Source organism: Bipolaris oryzae (genome assembly GCF_000523455.1).
Source record: "Bipolaris oryzae ATCC 44560 unplaced genomic scaffold scaffold_100, whole genome shotgun sequence".
Taxonomy (NCBI): domain Eukaryota; kingdom Fungi; phylum Ascomycota; class Dothideomycetes; order Pleosporales; family Pleosporaceae; genus Bipolaris; species Bipolaris oryzae.
Window position 1 is genome coordinate 22,089 of NW_006911376.1, and position 22,227 is coordinate 44,315.

General features: G+C 54.2%; 9 protein-coding genes across 9 annotated transcripts; 3 read left to right on the forward strand and 6 right to left on the reverse strand.

The window, feature by feature from the left end:
- Positions 1–759: 759 nt before the first annotated feature.
- COCMIDRAFT_27729 (uncharacterized protein) lies at positions 760–1,602 on the reverse strand (the record flags this gene model as incomplete). The annotated part of the gene is made up of 2 exons (XM_007691445.1): positions 760–1,119; positions 1,495–1,602. 2 exons carry the CDS (start codon positions 1,600–1,602, stop codon positions 760–762), a joined length of 468 nt encoding a protein of 155 aa, XP_007689635.1.
- An 86-nt stretch (positions 1,603–1,688) lies between these two features.
- On the forward strand, positions 1,689–1,937 carry COCMIDRAFT_99763 (uncharacterized protein; the record flags this gene model as incomplete). The annotated part of the gene is made up of 1 exon (XM_007691460.1): positions 1,689–1,937. The coding sequence occupies one exon, from the start codon at positions 1,689–1,691 to the stop codon at positions 1,935–1,937; it is 249 nt and encodes an 82-aa protein (XP_007689650.1).
- Positions 1,938–3,639: 1,702 nt separating this feature from the next.
- On the reverse strand, positions 3,640–5,037 carry COCMIDRAFT_99836 (uncharacterized protein; the record flags this gene model as incomplete). The annotated part of the gene is made up of 1 exon (XM_007691461.1): positions 3,640–5,037. A coding segment is annotated over one exon (1,398 nt), but the record flags the coding sequence as incomplete, so codon positions are not given.
- Positions 5,038–6,012: 975 nt separating this feature from the next.
- COCMIDRAFT_38260 (uncharacterized protein) lies at positions 6,013–6,450 on the reverse strand (the record flags this gene model as incomplete). Its single annotated transcript, XM_007691450.1, has 1 exon — positions 6,013–6,450. One exon carries the CDS (start codon positions 6,448–6,450, stop codon positions 6,013–6,015), a length of 438 nt encoding a protein of 145 aa, XP_007689640.1.
- Positions 6,451–6,782: 332 nt separating this feature from the next.
- COCMIDRAFT_27731 (uncharacterized protein) lies at positions 6,783–9,457 on the forward strand (the record flags this gene model as incomplete). The annotated part of the gene is made up of 3 exons (XM_007691446.1): positions 6,783–6,963; positions 7,017–9,064; positions 9,116–9,457. The coding sequence occupies 3 exons, from the start codon at positions 6,783–6,785 to the stop codon at positions 9,455–9,457; spliced, it is 2,571 nt and encodes an 856-aa protein (XP_007689636.1).
- Positions 9,458–11,460: 2,003 nt separating this feature from the next.
- On the reverse strand, positions 11,461–12,840 carry COCMIDRAFT_53827 (uncharacterized protein; the record flags this gene model as incomplete). The annotated part of the gene is made up of 1 exon (XM_007691462.2): positions 11,461–12,840. A coding segment is annotated over one exon (1,380 nt), but the record flags the coding sequence as incomplete, so codon positions are not given.
- Positions 12,841–14,445: 1,605 nt separating this feature from the next.
- COCMIDRAFT_27733 (uncharacterized protein) lies at positions 14,446–16,551 on the reverse strand (the record flags this gene model as incomplete). Its single annotated transcript, XM_007691447.1, has 1 exon — positions 14,446–16,551. The coding sequence occupies one exon, from the start codon at positions 16,549–16,551 to the stop codon at positions 14,446–14,448; it is 2,106 nt and encodes a 701-aa protein (XP_007689637.1).
- A 472-nt stretch (positions 16,552–17,023) lies between these two features.
- Positions 17,024–20,356, forward strand: COCMIDRAFT_27734 (uncharacterized protein; the record flags this gene model as incomplete). Its single annotated transcript, XM_007691448.1, has 1 exon — positions 17,024–20,356. One exon carries the CDS (start codon positions 17,024–17,026, stop codon positions 20,354–20,356), a length of 3,333 nt encoding a protein of 1,110 aa, XP_007689638.1.
- Positions 20,357–20,832: 476 nt separating this feature from the next.
- COCMIDRAFT_99783 (uncharacterized protein) lies at positions 20,833–21,639 on the reverse strand (the record flags this gene model as incomplete). The annotated part of the gene is made up of 3 exons (XM_007691463.1): positions 20,833–20,929; positions 20,986–21,451; positions 21,510–21,639. 3 exons carry the CDS (start codon positions 21,637–21,639, stop codon positions 20,833–20,835), a joined length of 693 nt encoding a protein of 230 aa, XP_007689653.1.
- Positions 21,640–22,227: the final 588 nt, after the last annotated feature.

A 22,227-nucleotide genomic window follows, 5' to 3' on the forward strand; every position in this document is an offset into this window, starting at 1 on the left:
GTAGTGGTAGTGGTGGTGGTGGCGTTTAGTAGTAGGGGGAAGGAAGGCGAGCGTCACTGCCGGAGTGGACGAGGCACCTGCACCGCTGGGATGGCAGGGTCGGAGGTGGGAAAAGAAAAAAAGGGAGAGAAGAAGGGAAGGTTGTGTGACTGACAGTGTGTGTGTGAAGGAGTGTTTCCTCGGGCTGGCGAGCGGGATACTTAATAGCAACGGGGGCCCCTGGGGTGGTGGTGCAGGCACAGGTGGGATGCTAAACTGAGAGGCAATCGTACGGGGCCTATGGGCGTCGTGGTTCGGCGGCTGGCGGTGGCAGCCAATCGAGTGGGTAGGGCGCGACGCTGGGACGGTGGGCAGCGGCTGTATGGCCGGTTTGGGGGGGTTGCAAGATTGCGAGTGGTGCTGAGGGCACGAGGGCAGGAATGCACAGTGTTTCAAGTGCAAGCCAATGGTTTGCCGGCAGGGCAGGGCGCGGTAGGCGACAGGGAGCGACGGCCAATCAAGGCGTGTTGCGAGTCGCGTTTCGAAGGGCGGGCGACAATGTTTGAGGACAGGGAGGGGGAGATTGAATGGGTGTAGTGTGAGTAGGTAGCAGTAGCGTACGTAGTATAGCGTAGTATAGCGTAGTATAGCGATAGCGATAGCGATGGATGATGGATGGTTGATGGTTGATGGCTGATGGTTTGGATGACTGACAACTGCACTGCAGGCCAGGGCGTTCAAGACGTTGCAGTTGTGCAGCCCGGCCGGCGTCGTCGACAATTATGTATCTGCAGACACGGCGGGGACTAGACGGGCCTGCTGGCAGCGCATCTGGGTCACGTTCCCAGCCTGCCAGACGGTGCTTGAGGCGGTGAGGCGTGTTAGAGTGGAGCCGGATGGGCGTGGTGGATGAATAGCAGGCGACCACGCAGTAGCAGTAGCAGCATAGAGTACAGTGACGCACACGAGCCCGGCCGGAGCAGCACCAGCACGCCTGTCGCCCGTTTCCCAGCCTCGTGTGCCCGGGATACTCTGGCCACGGGGCGGCGGCCTCTGCGTGCAAAAGCATCGTCGGTGTGCCTGTGTGCCTGTGTGCTGGGCTGCTGGGCTGCTCTGCTGGGCTGCTGCTGGGCCTCGACTCTAGAGTACACTACACTACACTACACTACACTACACTCACTACCACGCGTACTTTAGCAATGCGTCGTGGATTGGGCGGCGGAGCAGAAGCAGCCAAAGAAAAAAAAAGGCAGAGAAGCTTTCGCTACGCCTGCCGGCACTATGCTAGCTACCCTAGGAAGGCCTTTCGTTATCTAGTCGATGGCTGGCTTCACCCAGCAAAACCATGCATGTCTCCAGTCAAAGGGTATGCTATGGCCCTGGAGTAAGTATCAACCCTCAACTCGAGCCAGCACCACCCATCTACAGACATACGCCAGGCCACTACAATGCGCGCCAAATGACAAATGACGAAATGACCGTGAATGATCAAAACAAAAAGAAGCACACCCATACCCACACCCACACCCATGGCACCACGCCCTCTGCCCAATGTGTGTTGCATGTGCGCCAAGGCCCGCGGGCGATCAGCAGCAGATTCTGCCATCTGTCACCCCGTCGCATGACAGCGTGTCCATCCGACCTCTCTCGCGACGGCCAGATGGTGCTCTACGCTCCGCCTGCTCCGCCAGCTCCACCACCGACGGCCCATGGATCCCTTGGATCGCTGTCATGCGTTACTTGCTTGCCTCCGACATGCCCTCGGGATTGGCTCATGCGCATTGCAAACACCTCTCTATTTGTTTCAACACGTCTGTTTTGCATTGCTCTCCACAAATCGCCATGCTGCCGCCACATGCCAGCGTGCACTCAGTCCACTCCAGCCCTGCTGTGGGCTGTGGGTAGTGAATCGAGCCCGATGCTCCTTGTACTGCTACATTCCATCTCTGCTTGCTTAACCTCACCAGGCCCAGACCCTTTTTTTTTCTTTTCCTTTCCTTAAATGCCAACGGTAGCGAGGAGCCTCAACAGCCGCTGCACCGCCTCAGCCACCCCGGTCGGCCAATCACCGACCGACAAAGCCACCGAGATAAATGTACATAATGCCCATGTCCAATCAATGCTCATGCAACTTTGTCTAAATTGCATCCCATCTGCCTTGGCTACTGGTCCTGACGGAGATGCTGCTGTTCTTTGTCAACCCGTGTTACCAAGCATCACGTGCATCGACTTGTCCTGGTCGCACGTCGCTTGTCACTCGACGCATTAACATTTCGCTCTCAGGCCGGGCGCCAGATGAGGCTCTTTGCGTGCTAGTCGCCCACCGGCTGCTATAACGGGATGCGGGTTCGTGCGAGCCGCCCACCCCACGAAGCGCTCGCGTCACCCACCCCAAACCCCCAAAAATGGCATCTCTATCTTGGGCTTCGGATCTCGTCGCCTCCGCCTTCGACTGCGCTTCCCAGTTTCGTCGTCTTTGCTTACATACAACCCCATGGTTGCTGCTATTCACGGTGCGCCTACTATACGCTCGACTCTAAACCAGACCCCGCATTCGCCATTGCACCATGGCGCAGCCCCCACCACACCCATCATGTTTCATCCAGTCCAGACCACACCCAACCGATAGGCCACGGCTGGGTGTAAACGTCCCAACGCATCCCAAAAACATACTAGCCATGACTTCTTGGCTTCTTGCCATTCGCCTTCCATGCATTAACCTTCTAACCTTCTGGACCACACACCCCCCCCCCCCAAAAAAAAGGGCCCGATTTCATCTAGTAGCTTGTTGGCCTGGCTGCCCGCCGGCCGGCAAACCTTTCATGCACAAAGCAGGAGTAAGTACATGCTCCAAGTCACGGTAACTCGTATGGCAAATGCAGTTGGACTGGTTTTGCGGCCATCCAACTACCGGCACGCACGCAGAATCGACGTGTTCGCCCCAGTTCGAGTCATAGCCGACTGCCAACACGCTCCATACATCGTCATGCCCTTCCTTCCCAATGCACGCCACCGTGTACGTACATGGCCCCGAAACAGGAAGTTGGCTGCCTGATAACTCCCGCGCCTTGTTTCATTCTTCATGTACAGTGACATGTCCAAACTTACTTGCTCTCACAACCACACAGAACAAACCCTCTCAGCACGTTCCAGACAAGTCATGTGGTAGTAACACAAATCAGTACACAGTCACACTAGACTCATTACATTGTCTTCTGCTCTATCGAAAATCTAGTGTACCAAACTACCCCTCCGTCACAATTCTCGGTAAGACAACGGCAATGGCTGGAATGCAAAAAAGAAAAAAAGTGGGTAGTACTACTACACTTGGCAGGAACAAGAACATGTTCATCAACGTCAACTACACCATGCCCGGCTTCAACACTATACACTCGCCCTGTATAGACCGCAGGACACCTAGCTTCCAGAAGCCTCATATCTATGGCTTCTTCTTAATAAGCGGTACCAATTACTGTTTCAAAAAAAAATCTACACTCAACATCTGTTGACTAGCAGTAGTAGTGTAAACAAGACAAGCAAACCATGCTCGTCTCTTAACCCTGCCATGAACTAACTCAATGTCACCACCACTACAATTAATCGTCCAATCATCCCATGTTCCCATTGTATTCAACTCCAACATTAACCCGGTCCACCTACCTACTCCATCATCCTGCGCTCAACACGCCCAATCCTCGGCGGCGTCTCATTCATCATGGTCCGGTACTGCTCCTCATCGCCATACCGCGCCGCCACATTCGCTTCCTCGCGCCCCATCGCCATGCCATCGCCATGATTCTCTTGATCACGCTGTTCTGGCCGAATCCGCCGATATGTCCGTCCCGTTGCTGCCGCCGTGGCTCGAATGAGTGACGACTGCGTGTATCTGCTCGTAGTCCCACTGCCTTGCTCAAACGAAGCAAGAGCGCTCAGAGGACCATCGCGCCTTGGTTGCAGGCTGAGGAAGCTAGACCTCGATCGATACATCCGTACAGGCGCGTGGCTTGCAAACTCGGCCCTATACTGGCCCCATGGCTGTCGTGGTGACGACCTCGGTGATTCGGCCTCGACGACGTGGTGGTGGCTCTGCATCTGAAACTCATGTTGCAGCGCGTGCATGGGCAGTGCGCTTGCTGAACGAGATACTTCTCCACCGCGTGGCATACCCGTCGTTGCCGAACCATGCGCCATGTAATTGCGAAATCGATTGGATGTGTCATGCGGGGCCGCGGCCGGCTGCGCACTGTAACGGGATGATGACATCTCACTGCCTCCTATAGCACCAGAGTACGTGGTGTAAGGTGGACTCTGCAAGCGTTGGTATGCCGCTCTGTGCGCCGGCACTCGGCCATAACGGCTTGCATCACCGTGATTGACTGGCACTGAAACTGGTGCGTTTTCACTCGAGCCTTGTTCCATCCGGAAGGATTGACTTGGCCTGAGAAAGGTGGGCGAATTGCCCCTCGTAGAGAGCGAGGGATTGGCGGGGTTTGCATACGTAGGATAGTTGAGCAAGGCATGCTGAGTGTGTACACGCCGCTGATAGTGCTCTGCATACGGATCCAGAGGTGATTGCAAATCATGAACGGCAGCAGTCGCAGCTTCGACATAGCCTCCGGAAATCTGCCTCGAGTCGTCTAATGTTGGTGGTGGTGCGGAGGTGGCATCATTATGCATTCGTGTATATGGCATAGACGGAAGAGGTGAAGGTCCATGTGACCTAGTCCTGACCCCATCCAGCTGGAGAGGAGGAGATGACTCATCTTGTGAATGCTCACTACTTGGGAACCGCGTATCCGAAGAAAGCGACCCATACCAAGAGTAACTTGTGCTGGCGCTGGTAGCGTCACTGCCGCGCTCTCGAGGTCTCACGCTTGTATGATCCGATTGTTTCACACTTCCCACAATACTTGACAAATTCCTTGGACCAAGTGTTGAAAAATCATTGCTGGTCAATCTGTAAGAGTTCCTGTGGCGTCTGGTCAAATCTCCTGACACTGCTGGTGTTCTGAACACGTCGTCAGATGGGTCGCTTGGACTTGCGACACTGGACAATGGCGTGGCTCCCGATGACAGGCTTCGTGCGATAGCTGGCTGAGGACCACTACTGTGACGCGGCTCACTATTTGGCAGGCGCTTCTGGAAATGGCAGTGCGTCCGTCTCGGAGTCTGAGTCAAGGAGACATTTGAGCAAAGGATAGAATTGTTAGAGCTAGGATTAGTCGGTGATTTGGTGGGGTCTCCTGGAGACACTTGCTGGGCAGGCGAGGCGAGTTTCTGTACCTGATATAATGGCGAATGCTCACGGATGGCGTCTCGACGACCATTGTGATCATAATAAGCAATGCCTGCTAGACTTCCACCGCCTCGCAGCCCTGGTGTGTTCCCAACAGAGTCGGCTGAGGGCAACCGTGCGGATTGCCCATTACCACTATCGATAGTCCCAGTGGGTCCAGACGTTGCGGGTCTAGGCAGTGGATCTGAGGGTGGGTGGGAAGCGCTCTCACCTTGTTCGTCAGAAGTGATGTGTGTGTCTAGTACTTGGCCGTCCGGCCTAGGGCGCAGTGGAAGCTGCACGGTACGTGATACTGGTGAGGCTGCTGGAACTACTTCATCACTTTCCTCAGGTGTGTGATGGGGCATGGCTGCATGTTTGTTATCATGGCCTGGTGGTTCAGTTGCTTGCTGGCTGTTCACGTGCTCTTCCTCATTGACAGAATCGAAGACAGCTTGCTGGGGCTGCAAGACGGGAATGTTACCGAGAGCAGTGATGGCATCGCGCGTGGATCTCTGCGGGCCACGTCGCAGGATGGGCCGGCCGGGTTGGCTGTGAGGGCGCATTACCCAGTGTTGTCGTGCTGTTGATGTCTGCTTGAGGGAGATGCGGCGGAATGTCTCGTCAACGTCGTCTGGGGTCAGGGCAAGCTCTGATGGGCGCAAACGTAGCATAGTGAGCCACCTCGGGGGCAAGCAAGCGGCAATTGCCTGAGGGGTCTGGCAAAGGGATGTTGTAGGGTCCAAAAGCGAAGGGTCTCAGCATGGTGGTGAACCGGACAGAACTGGTTCGAGACATGTTGTACACTGGCTATGAGCGACTGGCATCTCCAATGCCATTGCCATTGCCATTGCCATCACCATTGCCTTATCCGTGACCATCTGCATTGCCGTTGCCTGGTGTTGCACAGGGTCTCGGGAAGTTCCATGGCGGTGCACTGCTGCGCGAACAGCGATGCATGATGCCGTGCCTTCCTCGCCGTACGTGGTGCCCACAGACAGCCATGGTCGCAGCAGAGAAGTGGCGGGTGTGGTGGGCGGGCACGGTGGAGAGAGGGATGGATAGACGGATAGACGGGGTCGTCGAGGTGTTGTCAGGCCGTCAGCCATTTGCCGAGACATGGCATCACCGAGCGTCTGGAGCACCACGGCCAGCAGCAGCCGCAGCCGCAGCAGCAGCAGCAGCAGCAGCGCCATACGAACCTCACCTCGCCGCATCTCGTCCCCAATCCCCCCCAACCCAACCCAACCCAACCCATCGACCGGCCTCTGGGGCCCCTGCCATGCCTCCGCTGTACCCTCGTATCCCGCACGCTAATCGAGGCTCCTTTGACGCGCCGCGGGTGGTCCCTTCGCTACCTGCAACCCTTCGCTCGTTTACCGCCAGTGCAGCCCACCGGCCGCCACGATGAATGGCGACCTGAGCCTGTCGCAGACGCTCGGCGGACTGCGCATTGCCAATCCAGACGAGGACGACGACGCTCCCTCGCCTCCCTCGCCCAACCCCCAGCTGCTCCCCCAGTCGTCAGATGCCCCAGACGCTCCGCCGCAGCTCCCGCAACCCGCGTCGTCATCAGCATCAGCATCACCACCGCCCTCACCACTGCCGCCCTCGCGCGCCTCGTCGTCGGCTACCGTTACCGACAGGCAGCAGCACCAGCACCAGCAGCTGTACCTCCAGCACCCCCAGCACCACTCGCCCCTCGCCTCGTACGACCCCGCCTCCTCTTACGCGTCCATCGACGAGGAGCCCGCCGCCTCAGACTCGCTTTCGGTCAACCACAATGCCTATGCCTCGTCACCTTCGGGCTCGCCCGCTGCATTTCCCTCCCCCTTAGCAGAGACGTCGTCGCTGTCATCGCATTCGCCGCGCCTGTCCCACCGCCAGTCGATGCCCCTGGCCCAGCAGGCCCAGCAAGCACAGCACCAGGCTGTCTATCCCGCCTACGCCGCCGCCCCGTTGCTGCAGCAGCAGCGCAGCGCTGTGCCCACGTCGCAGCCCATGCGAGAACGCCCCGTGTCCACGAGCATGTACCAACATCCCAACCTCTCCACCTCGTCCACCACCGCCCCTGGCACATACCGCTACAACGACGACGCAATGGCCACGGACATTCGCCGCACTGCGAGCTCCCGAGTCGCCCCGGGTGCCATGCCCACGAGAGAGCACAGCAGACGGGACCCCTACCGCCAGTCCGCACAAATGTCGGCCATCAACGGGCCTCTCCCGCCACGGAGAAGCTCACGGCGGGTGCCCATGGAAGCACACCATCCCGGGGCATCCCAATTATCCAGCTCTCCGTACAGCGTCGAGGGTGGGCCGCTCTCAAGCAGCGAGGAGTGGAAAGAGCGGGGTGCCGCTGTGAGCACTAGACAGGACCTAGATCAGAATGGCAGGCCAATCACCCGCGTGGTCAAGAAGGGCGTCAAGGACTTCAACTTTGGTAGGACATTGGGCGAGGGTTCCTACAGTACTGTCTTGGCAGCAACAGATCGCCAGACACTGCGCGAATACGCAATCAAGGTGCTCGACAAGCGCCATATCATCAAGGAGAAGAAGGTCAAATACGTGAACATTGAAAAGGATACGCTCAACCGCCTGACGGAGCACCCTGGCATTGTCCGACTCTACTACACCTTCCAGGACGAACGCTCCTTATATTTTGTCCTCGACCTGGCATCTGGGGGTGAATTGCTGGGCTTCCTCAAGAAAATGGGTACATTTGACGTCGAGTGCACACGGTTCTACGGAGCTCAAATACTGGACGCAATCGACTACATGCACAACAAGGGCGTCATACACCGAGACTTGAAGCCCGAGAATGTCCTCCTCGACGATGCAATGCATGTCAAGATTACGGATTTTGGCACGGCAAAGATACTGGACCAGAAGAGATCAAACGGTGTCGGGTCAAGTGGTGATCCTCTAGATACCAGCGAGTCGGACCGCGCGCAATCATTTGTGGGAACTGCAGAATATGTGTCCCCAGAACTACTAACTGACAAGAATGCGTGCAAAGCGAGCGATCTCTGGGCCTTTGGCTGCATCATCTACCAATTACTTGCCGGAAGACCTCCGTTCAAGGCTGCAAACGAATACATGACATTTCAGAAAATTGTCGGACTCGAATACTCATTTCCAGACGGCTTCCCTCCGCTAGCAAAAGACCTGGTTGAGCGGCTGCTAGTTCTGGATCCATTGACACGACTGCCTATGGAGCATATTAAGAATCATGCCTTTTTTGATGGGATCCAATGGGGCAAGGGGCTGTGGAAGCAAAAGGCTCCGCGCCTCAAGTCCTACAGTGCGCCTCCGCAAGAACCAATCAAGCTCAATGGTATAATCTGCCCCTTCATACAAAGCAACGAAGCCACTAACATCCTTTCAGGACCCTCCGCACCCGCAGCAACAGCTCCCAACCAACCCCAGGCGCGGCCAAAGCCACGGCTCATCACAGAGCTACCCCCTCCCTCTCAGCTCGACATTGATTGGTCTCCAGTCCTTACAAAGCGAGACGAACGGATATTGAAGCTTGGGAACATGTTTGTCACACAGCATCCTCCTGGTCATGTCGTAGGCGCAAAGGAAGAGCCAGCAGAACCACCCAAGAAGTTCTCGCGCTTTTTCGGTGGTAATACTGTCAAGAAGCGACAGCGGCTCGTAATGATTACGTCCAACGCTCGCGTTCTGATGTGTGCGGCAGGCACAAACGACAAGAAGCTCAAGGAAGAGGTGTCATTGCTCTCAGCAGGCTGTTCATGGAGATCGTTCCAGGACTCCAAGGGTCTTACTGCTTGGCTCGTAGAAACGGTACGTTTGTAGACATGCTGCAATATTGCAACCCCAGCTGACAAACTCTAGCGAGATAAGCAGTACGTCTTCGAAGACACCAAAAGCACCACCAGTGATCCCGAGGGCAGCAAGTACTCTACTCAAGAATGGCTGGATAGCATCGAACAAGCTCGGGACTATGCCTTTTCACAGACAATGTCGAACTCGTACTCTGCCGATGCAAGCCTGAGTGAGCTCGTCTCAAACCACACCACTCCCACCAGTACGTTGGGAGCTGACTCTGCCCTCGAGGGCGTGAACATTCCCGCCTCCCGCCATGGCCATCTTCGCAAAGAAGGCGATACTGACTCAGTAAAGGGCAGGAAGCGCTTTAGCAAACGCCACTCAAGGAATGGACTGGCAAACTTTTGAGAGCGAAAAACGACAAAAGCTCGAAACTTATGGGAATGCAGATATCCCACCTCCGGGTGCTTTCTTCGCAATGCCATGCACAAACGGCCATGCAACTACATCTGAACATACTCCTGCGTAAACCACAAGTGGTAAAAAAAACTTGACTTCAGCTCCAGTGCAACACAGGCTCATGGGAATCTCTCGATACAGCGCACGGCGTTTGTGGCGTCCATTTTCTAGCGTCAGTTATCCCAGCTCATCTGATCATCGCCATTATCAATTTCTTTTGTTTCCCATTCTTCAGGTACGGCATTACAACGTTCCATCTGCCAACAAGTGGTATTAGTCGGATTCGGATTATCTTTGCATTTAGCGGCTACAGCTTTTTTTTCGCCGTGACTTTTCGTTTTCCATACACATTCGGCTCGACTTTTTTTTTCCCAACAAGACTCGGATTTTCTCTTTGGCTGTCGCTCAGATGATGTAAGTGAGGCGGCAGCATTCTTCCCCTTCTTCTACCTCCACTACTATTATCTTTTTCTTTTTTTTCTTCTTCTTCTTTTTCATGTAAGGTTGGCTCGGAGAGACGCGCGCCTTCCCTAGACTTTGAAACAAGAATGTATTGTCGGTGCGTTGAGAAAGGGGATTTTTGTCCTTGCAGTTGGAGCTTCGTGGTTCAGGGGAAGGACGAGAGGAAGGGAGAAAGGGGGGGGGGCGAGGCGGGGCGAGGAATAGAAGCGATGGAGTGTGAGGAGGTAGTGGAAGGGAGAGCTAGTTTGGCACATGTACACCCATGTTTTGGCGCTCGAGGTGGTGAGGTCGAGGTCAATAAAAAAGAGAACTTGTAATGCAAATTTTTCGTGGCTGGTTATACATAGGACCAAGCCCTGTTGGTATTGGTGTTTTTTTTTCTGCCATTCGGTCTTTGTTGGCGGGGTGGTGCTTGTTTATACACATTAATGCATGGGTGTAAAACCATTATTTCTCCTTCTCTTTTTGTGGTGACATGTGCGTCTTCATTTAATCTTTTTACAGGTCTATAGTAAAGGTTTAATTGCTTGTATACATATTCTGTTGAGTTACGGGATTGCTTTAATACTAATATTTATAATAAACACAGAATAGGGGGGTGTTTTTTTTCTAAAATAAAAAAAGCTATGAAATAGTCACATATTAGTCAAATAATACCAAACAATACATATAAAAATACATATAACACAGAAGTCAATTATATAATTAACGTAGTATTCCTTCTTTCCTAGTTAACATACAGGTAGATTGAGGCAACAGGTAGAACAAATTGTTTAGTTCTGAATGTACATGATATGTAGTACTTTGAAGAATAACTTTTTGTAAACCACCAACATCTTGATACCTTTGATACGCTTGGTAATTATATTATTGTGCAAAATGATTGCTTATATTCGTATTTCCGTTCGTGTGAAAAAAACAACAACAACAACAACAGCATGCGGGATTAAGGGTTTTCTGAGGTATGGAAATTCTAACAAGGTAGAGAGCATGAATATACAGAACACATGGTAGCCACTTACAACAAGGATGATATTGGACATGTGGACAGCAAATGACATGACAGGGTTGGCCATAACAAGGCAAAAGTAGCTAAAGAAGGGCGGGTAACGGCATGTCCACCGTATCCAAAAGTGATTTATTTATATTCATCATGATTCATAGAGTTTGTCTACTCTTTTACTTTGAAGATAGGAAAGAATCTAAAGATACAAACAAAAAAAGTGTTGCACACACGTACGAGCGGATAAGACGCTAGACCGTACATACATACATAGGTACAAGAAATAAAGATAAAAGATTCATCATCGAACCCGGCCATCAAGCGGGGTGGGTATACATCCTTTGCCCAATTCCAACTGGTGGAATAGGGAAACAAGATGGTCATCATATAAAAGAAAAAACGCTAACAAATACTAACCCCAGTTTACCTTATACACACATGTATCCTTTTCTTCATCTTTGGGGTGTTTCTCTCGCAAGAAAAACAACTAATAAGCATCACCAAAAATCTCCTTTGGCGTCTGAACCATTTCTTCTCCACCACGGCGCCTCCTTCCTTCCATCTTCTTCTCCATCTTGCGATCGCGCCTCGTGGTCAGATGCGGTGTCACAGGCGTGACGGGCGTAAATGGCATATAAGGACTGTAGGGTGTAAAAGGAACGCCGGTCTTGGGAGTGCCCAGGGCCAGTCTGTCGACGCGGCGGTCGAGCACCGTGGTTTGGATGCCAGGAGAGTTGAGGGGCGAGGAAAAGGAACGGAGCGGGAGGGAGTGGTTGGGTGATGTGGCGGATTTTTGCTTTGACGGTGGGGGTGGGGTGGAGATTGTGAGGCCGGGGTTATTGGACGTGGTTGAGCTTCCACGGCGATGGGGTGCAGGGTGAGGTAGTGGCTGAACTTGATCCAGGCTTTCGTCGACGTCATAAGGCGATGTTGGTGAGTTTGTTTGGGTTGGGGGCGAGGGCGGAGCACCGGGTGCGTAGAAGCGAGGGGTTAGAGGTCGTCGAGCTTCGTCGTCATCATCTGCGCCAGGGTACTTGGCAATTGGGCCGGAAATGCGTAGATTCTTGAGGTTGAAGCGCGTGTTCTTGCTGCTTGCTGTAGCATTTGATGTCTGCGAGCGCTTGGAGAGGATGCTGCGGGGGCTTGCAGGGGCTGGTTGTTCTGCGCGGAGACGGTCACGTGTGTTTGATGCGGTTGTCGGTCTATCCTGGTGGCCTGGAGGGTAAATGGCTCGAACAGGAGACGCAGGGCTGTCGTAATTGTCTTGAGAGCGCGCGACACTAATGGCCGACGGTCTTCTCCGGTCAGTAGGGAGTGGAAGAGGCTCTGTCTCGTCTACGCTGGCTCTGGCGGATTGTTTCTTTGCGTCAAACTCCATGACGGCAGCATAGAGGCGCTCCATGTCGGCTTGATCTTGGTCGCGATGGGCGTCGAGAACCTTTTGATCAAAAGAACTGGGCGATTGGACGACAGGGCTTTGGGGGCTGCTGGGAACAGAGTCGTTCTTCTTGAATTTCCTCAACCACGACCGTGCGGATAGCGGTGGTGATGTGAGGCCAGGAGTCTTGATGGTCGGTCTTGTTGGCTTGTTCTCCAATTCCAGCTCCAGCTGTTTGGGTGGCTCGAGTGCCTTTCGTCTCATCCTTCTGCCAACGGTGAGGAGTAGGACCCCCCAAATAAGTACTGTGAGGAGGTAGCCGCCAACGATACCACAGATTTCGTAGGGTAAAACACTCTTGTCTCGGGTAGCGTGATATGAAGCAGGAGGGCCGTCTTCAGGCGCCGGGGCGGGGTCGCGGTAGTTGTCTGTGAAATCGTAGGGTGCAGCAGAAACACCAGTTGCAACAAGCAGGAGGGAGAGCAGGGCTGGTGGAAGAGCCCTCTCGAGCATGGCTCCGGGTGGGATGGAATCAAGGAAATAATATAGGCAAAGAAGTAGGAACGAGAAGGGGTATGTCTATCTTTTCTCGCACAGCCAGGATAAGCGATGATCTAGGGCTGCAGTCACACAGGTTGGCTGCCCACTTCCCGACGGTGAGGAACCGGGTGAAATGCAGAGGGTAGCAGGAGGCGACATGGTGATATGAAGAGGGATTCGTAGCGGGTAAGTAGTCTCTGACCAGCGGTCTGCAAGTGGTCGGGCGCAAGAGGCGGACGACTGGGTGTGATGGCTTGGACGAGAGGAGGCGGGGCGTGATTGGGCGGGGGCTATGTTGAGGTGGATGCAGGCGTCCAGTGGATGCAGGCGTCCAGTGGATGCACTCAATCAGCCGCTGGAGCGGGGTCGCTTGGACATGCGCTAGGCCCAGACGGGACCGAGGCCGATGAATGCAAATGGGCTTGCCATGCCAATCTATTGCTCTTGATCTCTCCGAGTGGCTGCACCAAAATAGGATGTGATGAGGCTTTCCGTGTGGGCATGAGTGCAGTGCCGGCGTGCTCATGGGCTCAGGCTCTCTCTCTCTCTGTGCGCATGTGTCGGCGGGTGGTGGTGGTGGTGGTCGAGACAAGCATTCGGCGAAGAAACATGTTTACCCGCCTCGCCCCCAATACTCGAGCTGGCGTGAAACCAGTCTACTGTATGTAAGTATGTAAGTATGTAACCCAAGGTCCAGGACCGAGGGCGATCTTGCTGCCAACTCGAGGCACAGTCGGCGGGAGGAGACGGTCCGCATGCATGAAGGGCGTGCCCTGTGCCTGCAGCGTCCAAGAATGCTCCTCCTCTGCCTCCGCCTCCCCCGCGCTCCCATTGGCCCGACTGCAGCTCTGCTAAGCGCCCGGCCCGGCCAATCAGCACACCATGGGCCCATGGCACTCGCAGTCACATCGCCTCGCCTATGCTAGTGCCACCATCAACCATCAACCATCTCGCCAGCCAGTCCACCATTACCTCTCACGGCTTGCATCTGGCCTCGTGGGTCGCAAATTCTCCGCAATCCTCGTCACATTTCCCACGTTGCCATGCAATCAGGTGCTGTGCCACACCGACTCGCCCTGCAGTACTAAGCTCCCAAGGCCCCCATTGACCACCCCCCATCACCGCATCACCGCATCACCGCCGTCTTTCTGCTACCACACACGCTGCATTGGCTGTATCTTTTCCATGCCAGCGACTCATGCAAGCCTCCGGCACTTCAAGAGGACGCCTTACGCGCGTCTGATTTCACACGGGTGCCTCACTAATTAGCAAGTCGTCAGGGGAAACAAGTGCTCTCAACGTGGTCAACATGATGGCTGCTTCCATTCCCAATCCCAGTCCCAGTCCCAGTCCACGTACCTACGTACGCCCGGCTGCGTGCCGACATGTCACTATCACTGCCTAGGCATGCATCAGACCGATGCTGGATTAGCGAATGCTAGCACACATATCTGCCCATCAGAGGCTATAGAGGCTTACCCTGCCAGAATCCCACTACCCAATGGCATCTTCCACTCCAAACTCTCCACAACCACACCGATAACGATATCAGCTTCACTTGCCCTCGGCCTTGGCAATGAGCATTTCGCCCAGTTCTACCGGATCCCACACGCTCCTATCTTTTTTGTTCTGCACCCACACATCATCATCTTTGAGATAGACTACCGCACCTCCACGTCCCGTCGCGCTTGCCGTGATGCGGAAGAGCGGCAGTGCCGTCTGCTCGTGTGCCTCACGCAGCGGAATCAAGAGCAGATTCTCCTCTTCACAAAATCGCTCTACCGTGTCCTTGAATGTTTGTTCTCGTGCTGGCGGCGCAGATGGTACTGGCTCCTTGTTGGCTGGCTTGGCCGGTCGTATCGTTTCTACAGAGGGTCCAGTACTCTCCATCTGAGGTGTCGGGAGGTCTGTTAACCTCGCCTCACCAAGTTTCTCTGCCTGGTAAGCAAGCGTGTATGCTTCCTTCCAACCCAATTCTACAGAGGGCACGTTGCTCAGTTCCTTTTGCACGTCGTTCCTCCACCACGCAAGCCAAGCCCGGACTTCTGCAAACACGACCTCTTTGCTCGACACCCATTCATGCGTAATTGCGAGAAACTTGGGAAAGAAATGCGCCCGTAATACCTCCCCAATGGCCTCGTTCGATAACAGCCCTTTCCATGAAAACACTGCCTTCAGCGGTGCGACATCTTGCTGTTCGTTAGGGTCGATTTCAAAGTGGTCTCGTACATGGGCTGCCAAGCGTGGTAATAGATGCGAGGTAAGCAAGTGATCAAACTCGCCCTTGCCAAAAAGCCTTCGCCACTGGTCCATTCCGGGCAGTGGTCCCTTGGAGAGATCAGACGAGTGTAGTGCGTGACGAATCTTACGCTTGATTTCAGCAACAAGCCCAGATCCCTTGGGATCCAGATCTGCAGGCCTGAGGAACGGAAGCCACTCCATGACCCATGTGTGTGGGCTCTTCTTGAACTTTCGAGGATTCCACTCATGAATAGAAGTCAATAGCTTCCGCGTAACCTGTTCAAGCACTCGTTTGCTCACAAAAGGTGGAAGAACCGGTGTCCACACTTCCACCAAATGCAACAGAGGACGCGCATGCTTCACATCCCATTGTGTCACTGCTGAGCTGACGGGAGGAAGCCACAATTTCAGCATCATAGATTCGTATGCCGATGTAGTTCCACGCTTGATTGTATCTTCCTCCTCAACTGTGTTCTGATTAACCAGTGCTTCTGAAGGATGGGTGTAGGCTTGAGACACGATTCTTCTGCTTCGAGGCTGTATGATATCGGCCAGTTCCGCAAAGGCTGCTGCCATATCTTCAAGCGCATCCTCGAGCGGGTCCCATGAAGCCGTGGCCTTGGAAAAGTGTGGAAGTATAACAGCGATCGACTCGCGATGCAGTGGTTTCGATGGATATGCAGCGCGCAGACTCTTGAGCCCTTCGCAGACAGCCCCAAATGTACCAGTGCGCAATGACTGAATTCGTGAATGCAAATCCTCGAGCTCGTCCATTTGTCTTTCCAAAGCCTCAAGCTCCTTCTGTAGCGCATACTCCTGGGGTGGAATGGACTGCGATTCGATTTGTAGTTGCTCAAAGGCTTCTGAGAAGCTGTTCAGGTCTCTCCGCACACGTGCTTGTAGTGAATTTTCAAAGGGAACAATGTCGGGTCCGCGAAGCGATACGCCAGAAGCAGGAGTAGATGCGCCTGTCGTGGCATCAATGATGGACTGCAGTATGGGCGGCACATGCATTCCAGCAGCCTCCAACTCGTACAAAGTCTTCTTGGGCCGGGGAGTTGCGGTGCGTGCCTCGCCTCTAGCCTTTGCTTTTCTTTTCTTCCTTTCCTCGCGCTCTTCTTCAGACGTGTCGACATACTTTTCGCCATTCTCCTCGGCCTTGCGCCGCTCCTCGCGCTTCTGTTGTTCACTCTTCTCCGCCACTGAACCGATACCTCCCTTGGTACCGCGATTGACGACCTGGATGGGCTCTGAGATACCGGCTCCTTCCTTTCCCAGACCACCTTCGCCCTTGTATCCCATCTTGGCGAGCATCTTCGCGCCAAAGCCCGTTTTGAGCGCGCTGCCATCTTCGACCTTTGCGCGCTTGTTCGGCTGCTGTCTGAAGCTGTGCTTCCGCTTGCCACCGTCGGCGTCCATGGTGGCGGTGAATGCAAGACTGATTTATTGGTCTTGTCGTATACGGAACCAACTATCGAGTGCTCGTCGCGCGTGCAGTGCACAGGGCAGTGGCCGTGTCGCCAGGCGGTCACGGCAGGAGCTTGCAATGTCTCAGACAAAGTACACGATTGCAATTCTCCCGGTGTCCACGACGCGGGTGTGTACAGGCAGTGGTGGCATTGGCAGTGGATAAAATTACGGGATGCGGAGTTAAGGCACTCGTACAAGTATTACGCTCGTAACGTGACCGCGCCAAGCAGGCGGTTAGCGTCGCGTCGCCCTGGCCGGTACGCGTGCTATTATTGGAAGGGGTTTGGTTGGGACCCTATCACCCTCCATCCATGTCGGTGTCGGTGCAACAAACATTGCCAGATTCCCCTTTACGACAACCAGGTACGCATAAGTACCGACTCCCATTGTCCAGCAGTGTCCCTGCTGCCGGCTGTCTGCCATGGCCTCCACGCCTCCACCCTCGCAGCCAGTCCCCATACGCTCTCCCGATAAGCGCAACGTCGACATCCGTCACCCAGTCCCCGACCTGCAATCGCTGCAAGGGGCCTACCTGGGCAATATTGAGCGTCTCGAGGAACATGCCGAGCGCATGAGCGAGGCCGGCTCCGACCTCCAGGAGGAGATACGCAAGACGTACTCGGAACTCAAGCTGACAGACAGTCGCCGCTCCTCGCTGCGCTCTCTCCAGACGGGTGAAGAACTTACCAGGCGTCTTAGCAACAGGAGCCGCGGCGTCTCCATCAGTTCCCATGCCAACTCTATAGTCGACCTAAACGGCAATGCACGATGGGGAGGTTACTCTCCAGGGGGTTACATCACGTCACCGGCCGATTCTTTGCGCTCGGGATCCTTGCCCAAACCTCCGACTTCAAACCAGCGTCAGCGATCAGAGTCCAAAGCGTCACGGCTGGGCCAGGTTGTACATCCAGAGCAAGTCAAAGTCAGACCAAGATACTATGCTGCCCAAACATCGTCACCCACACTGCCTCCATCTGTTCCTCCCCCCGAGGACCGTGATTCAGCATCCCCTCCACAGCGAAAAGTCTCGTCCTTTACTAGGATATTCGATGATGTCGCAAATGGACTACCCGATGACTTACGCAATACTGTCATGACGGGCACACCTCCTAGGCACCCCGACGGTCACTATTCTGAAGACATGCATGATCAGTATCCAGACCACCGCAACCTCCCTGATCGACCGCCCACCTCAGCCTCAACCGATACCACCCACCAAGCACACACATTATGGCAAGACTTTGATGGTGTTCACTGCCCAGACACTGTCAAGGAAGAGTCGGAATCATCGCCCTGCAGTCGCCGCCGTCATAGCCGGCCGTCTTCCTACAGCCGCTCATTCACGGATACAAACTCGGGCCATCAGTCATTTGGTGCTCCACCACCTGAAGATGGCATGGTTTTCTATCCTGCCCCTGTTCCACAGATGCTCAACCTTCCAAAACGTCTGTCACAACTACCCCCCAGTGATACAAGAGCCCGGCGCCGGACACAACTTCTTGAATCGATGCAGGCGGAAAACAGGAAGTCGATGCCCATGAATCCAGATAACATTGTGGAAACCTCCAAGGCAAATAAGAGAAAGACGAGACAGAGTTTAATGGGCCTACCGCCTCAATTGCGAGCAAGTGCTTACTTCGACAATCAAGTGGCTCCCTCACAGGAATTTGCTGTCAAGGGTGAATCTGCCCAAGATACACTCGAAAGCATCTTGGATGCATCTGCACGTGCACCAGTCTCTGCGTTCACCGACCATCCTTTTGGCGGCGATGTAACCCGTGAGGTTTATGGTGTAGATCACAAGCGCAAGAGCTCTAAATTGCCAGAAGTGCCGCCAACACTACAGCAAACCAGGAGGCGAAGCTCCTTCAACATACTTGACACCAATCACAATGCAAATGGAGAACGCCTCAAGAAACTGAAGAAACGCAATAGTTCGGCTGATATGAACCTACTTCTGGTCAAGGCAAGTGAAAACAGGATGAGCCTAAGTGATGACTTGGACCATTGTGATGAAGAAGAACGAGGCCCTCATACTGCAAATAATTTGGACCATTCCCGAAATTCCCAGGAGAATCCAAATCGCCACTCTAATGACAATGACCGTGAACACGAGGATACTTCGAGTGATGAAGATAAAGATAAAGATAAAGAGGACGAGGAATCGGAAGAGGAAGAGGAAGAACCCCAGTTTGGTGCACCAACCACCTTGCTAGCTGAACTCCAGCTGCGACAGGCAAAGCAAAAGTTAAGAAACATGAATTATGTCACCCTGATGGACCAAGGTCTGATCGACGGTCGCCAAACTTTGCTTCAAATGAACGATGTAGCCGAAGCTGAGAAGCAGCGGAGGATCCGCAAGAAGGTTAATCTTGCCTGGGAAGCCCCTGGAGATGATGATGATTCCGAGGACGATGTACCGCTTGGTGTTTTGTATAAACAAGCTGCGCCAAACTATGCGCCACGCAAGATTGTGGGACTGATTGAGCAACGCGAAATGGAGGACAACGAACCCTTGAGTCGTCGGCGGAATAGGCTTCGTGGGGCTGACCCGAGACCTCGCCAGGCTCCTCTGCCCGGACAACCTGGCCATGAACCGAATCTTGCGGTTCCAGACGTCATGGCTGATCCCGTCTCAGAGGAAGAGGAGGGTGAGACGCTGGCTGAGCGTATGCGCCGGCTAAAGGAGAAGCAACAGCTTGATGCAGCCTTGGGCGATGACATCCGCAAGAGCACTGTGAGCGGTGATTTTGCGGCTGAGATGATGAGCAAATTCGGCGTTTCAGAAGGCCAAGATAAAGCCCATGATGCACACAAAGTCGCGGCTGCCCCAGATGCTGGAGAGGAAGAGGAGACTCTTGGCCAGCGCCGCGCCCGTCTCCAAGCTGAGGCGGCGGCCCGTGGTGACCAGATGCCACCCGCTGGCCAGCGTCCCATGTTACGCGGCGCCTCTTCTCTCGCAGACATTCTCTCTGCCAATCCACTTGATCCTCACTACCAAGCGCGCAAGGTGTCAAACGAAGCACTGATTTCAAATCTCCCCCAGGGTAGTCTTCTGCACCAAAACATTGTCGACGAGGAGCGAAGAAAGCAGCAACGTCTAACGGCATATCGGCGAACCTCTGGCTATCGACCCATGGATCCTCTGGTCCCAGGCATCGGCGACAAGGAGAAAGATGATGACGATGACAACATTCCTTTGGGCAAGAAGATCCAGGCTTACAAGGATGCCCATAACCCAATCACGAATGGGCAAATGGCAGCTAGCATCTCCAAACTCAACGCTCCGCGATCTCCATCACCACCGCCACCTCAACCGCAGCCGCAGCTACCAGGTATGCTGGGCATGAACAGCATGGGAATGATGTCCGCGCCCAACCTGAATATGCCTATGCAACAGCCCATGATGGGCGGAGGCATGGGGATGGGGATGAACATGGGCATGCCCATGGGAATGGGAATGGGCATGAACATGGGTATGATGGGCGGCGGCATGCGTCAAAGCACCATGATGGGCGGTGGAGCCGGAATGCCCATGCAGATGAATCCCATGCAAATGAACGGAATGGGCGGTATGCAGATGCCCATGCAGATGCAGATGCCCATGGGTGGTGGTATGCCAATGGGAGGCATGGGCGGCGGAATGCCTATGGGAATGCCCATGGGCATGATGCCAGGACAGATGATGGGACCGCCCATGGATCCGAGACAGAGAGACCAGATTGATCGGTGGATGTCGGGCATTAGGCACTGATCGCGCTGTTTTTTTCTTGCCGGGTTCTTCCTTTATCCTTTTCACAGTCTGGATGTTTCTTAGGCGTCGAGTACCGTGTTTCTTTTTTTTCCGTTAGCAGTGTCTGAGATGGAAGGGAATGGGAGATATTTTAGCATAGCATAGCGTTGTTATTTTTCGTTGTTGTTGTTGTTGTTGTTCTTCTATCCTGCATGCAGAGTTTTTTTTTAACAGCACCATCTTTATCTGCATGTCAGCGTTTAGGGATTAGAAGGGCTCGGTACCGTATATGTGCGAACAAAAGGGACTTAATATGGGATAAAAGCGTTACACAGCAACTAATGGAGCGATGAGTTACAAAAAAATAGGCATTGTCATGATGTTTCTTGGTATTCAACTCGGGCTGGTATATACACATTACTAGGCTAGACGCTGCGTTCAAGGGGCCCAACCAGTTGACAAGCTATTGGCTCTGCCTTCACGGTGGGTCCAAACGCTTACTTGAAACGCTTCTCGGCCGCCTTCCAGTTGATAACGTTCCAGATTGCCTTGAAGTACTCAGCCTTGCGGTTCTGATAGTCAAGGTAGTAGGCGCTAGCACGGTGTCAGTATGGTACTTCTCTTTGCATTCAAAACGTGTGAGGACTTACTGCTCCCACGCGTCGACACCGAGGATGGGGCGGAACTGGCCAACTACAGGGTCCTGGTTGGCATATGTCTTGATCTGGATGCCGCCAGTCTGCGTGTCCTGCACCAGCCATGCCCATCCGCTGCCCTGGATACCTGCGAGCGCAGTGTTGAACTTCTCCTTGAAAGCGTCAAGGCTGCCATAGTTGGTGTTGATGGCAGCAGCGAGAGCGCCAGATGGTGGCTCGCCACCACCCTGGTTGATAGGTGCGAGATTCTCCCAGAAAAGGGTATGGTTGATGTGGCCGCCGCCATGGAAGTTGATGAGCGGCTGCAGGGCAATCTGAGCCTGGATATCCTGCTTCTGCTTGGCCTCGGCAATCTGCTCGCTGAAGTTGTTGAACGAGGTCACGTAGGTGTTGTGGTGGTTCTTGTGGTGTAGCTCCATGATCTTGCCCGAGATGGAGGGCTCAAGCGCGCCATAGTCGTCTGTAGCCGTGTTAGAGCAAGAAAGAAATGCATTGGTTGATGATGTGAATGAGCATACAAGGAAGGTCGGGCAGAGTAGCCTTTCCGCGAACAAAGGTGGTACCGGCCAGTCCAGCCCGCGAGGTGACGGGCGCGGCAGCTCGGGCAGCCGAGCGGAGGGCGGATGTGCGGAGAAGAGTAGTGTTCATTGTAGCTGCAATTGATGGGAGTAGCAAGTCAATTGGGCTTGTCAGGTGGTGTTACAGTGGTGTGTCTTGTTGTTGGGGCTCTGGGGATGCTGCTGATTTATCGCCAGACATTTCGTCATCGCAGAAGATGCCGACCGCCGAGCGTTGGAGCTCCCCTCGCCCTTGCAACGGCTATGGGTCCCCCACCAATGATGCCGCGCTACTTGGATGGTACGAATGCATTGTGTCCATCAGTCGCCATGGGCTGATCCATGTACGTCCATATCATTGTAGCGCCTCGACTGCAAACAGCAACAGCCTGTCACAAGAGCTGCCACCATGTTCCCCCAATGTTGCGCAACCAGTCAGCCTTGCGCGGCCGTTCTCGGGCAATTGGACCAGTCAAGGGCCTTAGGGGACGGGCGGCGACACATTTTTTGAACGTCGCGTGCTTGCAGCGAAGACATTGTCGTGGGCTCAATTTGGAATGGTTTGCTAACCAGTCACTGGGACTTCTCTGCCGTCTCACGCCATGTAGGCTGATTGAACCGCTCCCTGCGTTTTCTCGACTTTGGCCGTAGTCTGCGCTCCCGACTCGTTCATTCTTCT